At 41.0% G+C, this 7,077-nt stretch overlaps 1 protein-coding gene across 1 annotated transcript in view; it reads left to right on the top strand.

The window, feature by feature from the left end:
- Positions 1–7,077, top strand: part of SNRNP48 (small nuclear ribonucleoprotein U11/U12 subunit 48) — a 13,074-nt gene that overhangs the window by 4,862 nt on the left and 1,135 nt on the right. The window contains exons 2-6 of the mRNA XM_019471445.1: positions 657–763; positions 3,496–3,684; positions 4,614–4,735; positions 5,175–5,290; positions 6,387–6,551. Coding sequence (XP_019326990.1) covers positions 657–763; positions 3,496–3,684; positions 4,614–4,735; positions 5,175–5,290; positions 6,387–6,551 — 699 coding nt within the window. The remainder of the gene's footprint in view (positions 1–656; positions 764–3,495; positions 3,685–4,613; positions 4,736–5,174; positions 5,291–6,386; positions 6,552–7,077) is intronic.

Below are 7,077 nucleotides of genomic sequence, written 5' to 3'. Positions count from 1 at the left end.
GGGGCAGAGGATGAGGGGCTGAGGGGAGATCCTTGGGGGGCGTAGAGGATGGGGCTGAGGGGATGCCCCAGGGGGCAGAGTCCGGGTCCTCGCAGTAGCACACCCTGCTGCATTGCCAGCCATAAACTCTCCAAGGCCTCTTAGAAAAACTGAGTGTTTCCACCAGTAGGTTTATTGTCTCACCATTGTGCTTTGCCTTAATTTACCATCATTACACATTTGTCACTGTGTAATTCTGTTCTGTAGGTCACTTGGCTGTTTTCATCTTAAAATCCATGGAGGGTCTTTTTTTTTCCCCTCTTAGGTTATTTTCCAGGTTCTTCCAATGTTCACCTTGCCTCAAGTGCTTAAAGTGTATTAAAACATATGCTTAGAAGGTGGAAAAACTGGCCCTAGAGTTTGGGGATATAGTAATGGTACAGAAGAGAATTGCAGTATACATACATTTCTTTTTCCATATCCCCGTAACCCGGAATTCCTTCTTATTTTTTTTTTCTCCTCCCCTCAGTTCAAATATGGAATAGATTAAAATGATATTTTTAGATCGGACTCTCCCTTATGCATAAATAAAACTACAACGTTCTGTAACATACCGTAAGTCTCATAATAGAGGATGTGGAATAAAGACTAAACCTACCAAGTACTTGATGTAAAAGGTCTGTGATATTTTTGTCTTCTCTGTCTGCAGATAAAGATCTACAGTTTCACATTGTTAAGCAAGCTAGAGCTCAAAGTGCGAAAGAAGGTACAGGCTACAGCGAAAGTAAGTAGCAAGCAGATACTGAGACAACTTTATCAGCTCTTATGTGAGAGCTGCTCTTGTCTCCCCCCCTGCAGCTTCCTTCATTCTACTTGTGAACTGCTGTGAGGATTTTTTTTAATTTCTTTTTAATATTCCTTCCCTTGTGTATTTTGGAGCATAACTACTTTCTCTACTTGGGGCAACTAGATAAGAGAATTTAAGTCTGTTTTGCTCACACCTCTAGTTCTCTTCAGGACTGGAAAATCAACACTGCAAAATTCAGGAGTTTCTTAAAGCACTAGTCCTTCACTTCCCATCCCACTACCTGCACTTTACTTTCTGCCTGCCTTTTCTGATACCCTTCTGCTCTTTGTGGCCCAAGCTCTCCTAATGCTGCCTCCAGCCTTGTTCTTCCCGTAATGGTTCTTCATGTAATGTTTTGTTTAAGGATTAATTGCTAGACGTGAGCTGTATGTGGTTGTGCACCACTCCTCAGATCAAAACCCAAACAACATGCGTATTATTATGTTGGATTGTTTCAAGACTGTCCTAAGTTGTATAAGAAATATACTGACACATCTGCAAATATGATGTTGTCCTTTGCCAGTGCTCTCGGCTCGTTAGTTCCTTTATGTTTCATTTTTCAGTGGGTTTTGTGACCAGTCTGGGGACCAGGTTAAGACTGAGCTATGCTTCTCTGTGTGCGTTCAGACCAAGACAGAGTAGAAAAGTAGGGCTACCTATAGAAACCACTGGAGAGCTGCAGTGTGTGGTTTGGAAATTACTGCAACACCTGAAAGATACAGCATTTACTGTCTGTAGTCCTTTAGTTTGGTAAACATGTATGTGCTGAAGGAAAAGGGCATTTGTTCGACTTTCCTGACAGTCGAATACAGCAGTGCTTGCTCAGGCATAGTTTTTCATGTTGTCTTTGTTTCTCTGGCGTAGCAAATGGAGCCTCAACAGACAGTTGCTTGGGAAGGAGCTTTCGTGTGATGGACACTGTGTTTGGAGCACGTCAGGTGCATTTTCTCTGGAGGGAAGTGGTAACTCATTAATCTGACACAAGCACATCCAAGTAAAGAAACAGATAAACCCTTTATCAAGTGGTGCACCGCAAAGATACATCAGCGAGCCACTAGATGCCAGTGTTTGCTGTCCAATTTTCACTGCAAGCTTGCATTTCTCTGAAGATAACACTAAAACTGTATTGGGGTGGTGTTCATTGTGGCATCTTGGCCTATTGTAAGATTTACTGACTTGGAATTGTTTGTTTTATTTAAAGTCTTTGGCAACAGAAACAAATGGAAAGCATTTTTCATTGTAAATTTCCTTTTGACTAACTGTATCAAAGGAAGTAATTTTCTTTGTTTTTAAAAAAATTCTAACCATATTTAGAACATTAGAATAGCTATATAATAGAACAGGAAAGCTGGTCTTAATCACAAGTTGTGAAATTCTTGTAAAATTGCAAGCCTGTAACTATTAGGGCACTTCTGTGGGCTTCCGTGACCCTGTAAGAACAGTGCATTTTAAAAATAAAATTCTAGTGTTCATGTTTAAATCTGTTAGTTCGGATTAGAAAAGTTCTGGTTTAGGCCCCAAGTACAGTAACGAGGAAATCTTGGATTTTAGGTTTGTTGTTGTAGAGTTATTGTGGCTTTTCTTCCTCTTCTTTGGTGTCTTTAGTGAAAGCAGGATGTGAAAGGTTGCACAGCTTCCATTAAGTGCTGAATAATCTAGAGAAGCAGTAGCTTTGCTGTTGCAAAGGCTCCTGCATACACCCCATCTTATGTGTTGGCTCTTCTGTCTGCCTGGAGGTGTACGTCTGTGTGGGACTGTGCCTTGCAGGGAGAAAGCTGCGTTGTGGGGAGCAGGATTACGGAGGTCGGGGTCAATGGTTGCTGGGAGTTTGAACGTTCTCAAGTAAAATGCTTTTCTGCAGGCAGTATCCTGGAGCACTGCATCCTGTATCTTCGGGGAAGTCACTTTGCTGCTGTTGCAATAGATTGAGAATGGATTTATTGTTTGTTTGGAGGATGCGTGTTTTAACTGGGGAATGGGAAGAGTGAGTACTAGGCTGATCATTCAGCGAAAGAAGAGTGTGCAGGCAGTGCGTTTGTTTTCGTAACTTTAAAGTTAGTTATCTGAACTAATCTGGAGCATCTTGAAAGTGCCTTTGTAGCCCTTTTAGCTATAAATGCCTGTGGCAGTCTGTTATAAAACCTCTGTAACAGAGAAAGTGACAGTGTGAGTGAGACTGATTTGCACAGCGCCCAGTTATCTAGTCTACTAGAAGCATTCATTCTTGTTGGCAGAACAACAGGTCTTTTGCAGCTAGTACTTTACAGAAAATTCTAGGAGTGAGACAAACCCACAAGTTAGAGCTGCAGCCTCCTCTCTCTTGCTTTAGCTTGTAAGCCAAGAGCTGAAACTCATGGGACAATACAAAGTGTCCTTTTGATCTAATCTAGTACGTTCCCGTCAAGTCATATGAAAACCTGTAACTAGCAGTGTAAGCGGTCAAGAGAGGTTATACAACCTGCGTGGGGCTGGGGAGGGATTTGGGCCTTTTTTTATCTTCGAGCAATTTTTATCCTTTCAAATTAAGAAGGATGAAACTTCTTACAGATATGTCAGGGAAGGATGAAAACAGCATGGGTGTTTACTGCATTGTTTGTTTGTCGAGCTTCTCAGTGTTTTCCTGTATAATATGCTGTTTTACTAATAACAGCTGTCTTTTCAACCTCCAGGATCTTACTCATTACTGCCTGTAGAAGTTCCTCAAAATCACAAGCGTTTCACCTGTGACCTGACTCAAGCTGATCGCCTTGCTCTTTATGATTATGTTGTTGAGGAAACAAAGAAACAGAGGTCTAGATCCCAAATCACGGAAAATGACAGTGACCTCTTTGTGGATTTAGCAGCGAAAATCACCCAAGGTTTGAAGAGCAGTCTATTGTTGAATTTATGGCTCAGAACTTTCGCTTTGTGTAATTAGATGAGTTTTGTTGAAAGCCAAACAGAATTGCTTGTGCTATTTTTATTGTGAAAAGCATACTGTTCTTAAAAGCCACAACGAAGACCTGGCACCAGAAAACATTAGTTTGCTATCCTTTATGTTGTTTTCCTTCTGAGAAAGCCTTGGTGCTCTGCTCTTTTGCACACGTACTGTGTGTATCTTAGTGGATGGATCTTTCGTTTTTGCTGCAAGTGACTTCAGGTTGCTTAATGTTGACAACTTACTGCGCAGCTTGGAACGGTATTTGCTATAAGAGATTATGAGATTAAAGATCACTTAAGAGTAAAAGCCGAACACGAAAGGTTGGCAGGATGGAGCTCTTGAGCAATATACAAATGGGTGTATTGGACTGAGGCCTCTCATCCCTGTTGAGTCATGCCGGTTTGTAACTATACCAAGTGCAACATAAGCATCTGTGTTATCCTGTGGGCCTTGCTATGCCTAGGAGGTAGGAGATAGTGTTTGTCATCTACACGGGTAAATGTTTTACATAATCTGGCTTTCTCAATCTTTGTGTCTTATTGTAATACTGGCTTTGAAAACAAGGCCTGTATTTTGTAGGCGTCTGACCAAATCACAAGCCCGTATACTGATTTGGATCACTGTCAGGAGATCGAGATCGCATAACAACATTTGCTCGGTGGCTTTTCAGTCTTGTGTAAACAGCTAGCGAGAAGGTTGGAGAGGAAGCTTGTGCTAAATTCATAACAGTTACTAAATACTGGAGAAACTTCAGAAAGAACACAATATGTTTTGTTTCAGACTTATTAATAAAGCACCAGACTTGCATACCTGCAGGTGCTAATGTCCTGCTAATGACCATTTGTTTTACTACCAATTTTTTGCTAGATGATAGTCAGAAAGGTCCAAAGTCCCATCTTGAAATTCTGGCTGAAATGCGAGACTACAAAAGGCGGCGGCAGTCATACAGGGCTAAGAATGTTCATATAACAAAGAAGTCTTACACTGAGGTGAGTATCTGAAGAGAAAGCTATGATTTTTTTGCACAAAAGTGCTTCTTTTATATCAGCATAAACAATGGTATACCCTTTTAGACAAGGAAAAAATCTCTTCTGCTGCTGCCTTATTAGGGTTGCAAACTATAGAGGAGTTTTTCTTGGTTTGTTGCAGCAAGTTATAACTAACAGGAGCATTTCTGACTATTAAATCTTGAATGTGAAAATACCAATAAGATACAGTTTACTGTCTGTTGTAAAATGATGCTATTAAACTTATGCTGAAATGCCTATTTCTGCAAATAAGACTTTCCATCGAAACATCTGATGTGTAGGTTTTTTGGGGAGTTTTGTTTCGAGATCTCTACCTTCTACTGTCTAGTTGCTAGTTCAGGCCACTACCATGACATACTGCTTTTTTTGTTGTTTGTGTTTAATATGTCTTAATCTCCAGGTGATTCGGGATGTGATTGGTGTGCATATGGAAGAACTAAGCAATCACTGGCAGGAGGAGAATAGGTTGGATAATGCAGAGATATGTGAAGGAGGGAAGTCAAAATCTTCAGGAAGGTATGTCACAGTTGGCAAATTCCTCAGGGGCGTCAGCAGCCCGATAGCCTGTAATGTTACCCTATTACCTCTTTCCAATAGCACATACCAGCCTTGGCTGAGACACACACACAGTTTATTTTATACTAATTCTGTTAAGCTCTTGCTTGAGAAGCTCTGTCTGCATGAAGGATGGGGAAAAATGAATTACTAACTTTCTTTCAGGGGTAAGGAGGTAAGTTGCAAGTGATCCAGGTGAACGGGTAGTTTCTAGTGGAGCTGGGGAATGAATATTGCTCCCTCTGTGTCCAGATGCATATATATGCGATAGCTGGGGACAGAACGACACTTGAAAATACAAGTACACAATTTCTTCCCCTTCCCTACCACATCACAGGAAATGCTATGGTAGATATATTATAATATAAAATACCTCAGAGAAAAGGTTTTCATGACTTACTAAACATGGGGACCCTTTACAGTTCTTATCACTGTGAATGCTGCTGTGCTAACTGGGAGTGTGTTTTATGTATACATATTTCTTCCTGTGTCAGGCAACACTGCACACTCTTCCAAACATTTATCGCTGAAATAAAAATGGAATCGTGGCCTAGTGATAGTCTATTTGTGCTTCTTCAGGAGATCTTTGAGATGAAAATGTTGAAACAAACTAAAAGGTGACAGTCGAGCTGTTTGTTTTCAGCATTAAAATGAAGGTGAATGAAAAGGCAGGCCATACAGGAGATCAGGCTTGCTGGGTTCTCCAACTGCAGGTAGCAGCTTAAGGCAGGTGGTTGAAGAGTTAGGGATTTAAAGCAAAACAGAGCGAACCCTTTCTACTGTCTCCTGTTTCATGAGCAGAGATGATAAGGCTGAGCGGCAGTGTTTCTAAGAAACAACTGGATTAAATAGTGTGCTGAGATGCGCACATACAAGAGCATGGACTTTGGGCCTCTTTTCGGAGGTATTGTATTTCTTAGGGAGACAGAGAGGCCTGTAAAAGATATATCCTCTGTCTTACACCGTTAGTAGGTCATTATATTACAAAACTGGTACTGAAAACAATAGTGACTGTGAAACTATTTTTACTGAATAGAATCAATAACCTTTTTTTCAGAAAGGAAGACAGGCGGTCAGCTTCAGTGGACTCACGGCAGTCTGGAGAAAGCTATAAGGATACTGAACGCACCAGACATAAGAGAGAGACCAGCAGGAGTCCAAATAAACGAAAAAGGAGTCATGAAAGAGGCAAAGACAGAGATTCTCGGAGAAAAAGAGAGAGGTGAGCATAAATAGTGTCAGCTGACTCCTGCTTCTGAATCAGGCAGCCATAGCCATTGGCTACGAGATTTAGTGCAGAGAACTAGAATATCTAGTCCAGTTAAAAAGCTAGGCTAATCTCATACACAGTATAACAAGCCAGTGGCATGACGCTACTAATACTAAACAGAACGTGCTGTGAGATCATAGACTGTGATCCAGACTTTACTCTCACATCTGAAAGGTGACACCTTGAACAGCACGCTACAGGATTAGCACAGTACTGTCGCAGGCTATTTTACTTCTCAATCAACATATGCATAGGGGCACATATTGTCCATTTAACCAGTTAAGTGTGCTTGTCATGTCTAATGCTGATTTCTGCTCTAGTTTGCACTGGGACTTAATAAATAAGATTATTTGTTTCACTAATATCATAGAATCATTTAGGTTGGAAAAGACCTTTAAGATCATCAGGTCCAACCATTAGCCTAGCACTGCCAAGTCCACCACTAAACCATGTCCCTAAGCGCCACATCTACACATCT

This window comes from Aptenodytes forsteri, unplaced genomic scaffold (assembly GCF_000699145.1).
Source record: "Aptenodytes forsteri isolate BGI_AS27 unplaced genomic scaffold, ASM69914v1 Scaffold322, whole genome shotgun sequence".
NCBI lineage: Eukaryota > Metazoa > Chordata > Aves > Sphenisciformes > Spheniscidae > Aptenodytes > Aptenodytes forsteri.
Note: the sequence above shows the minus strand (reverse complement) of the source record. Positions and strands in the feature narration are given on the sequence as shown.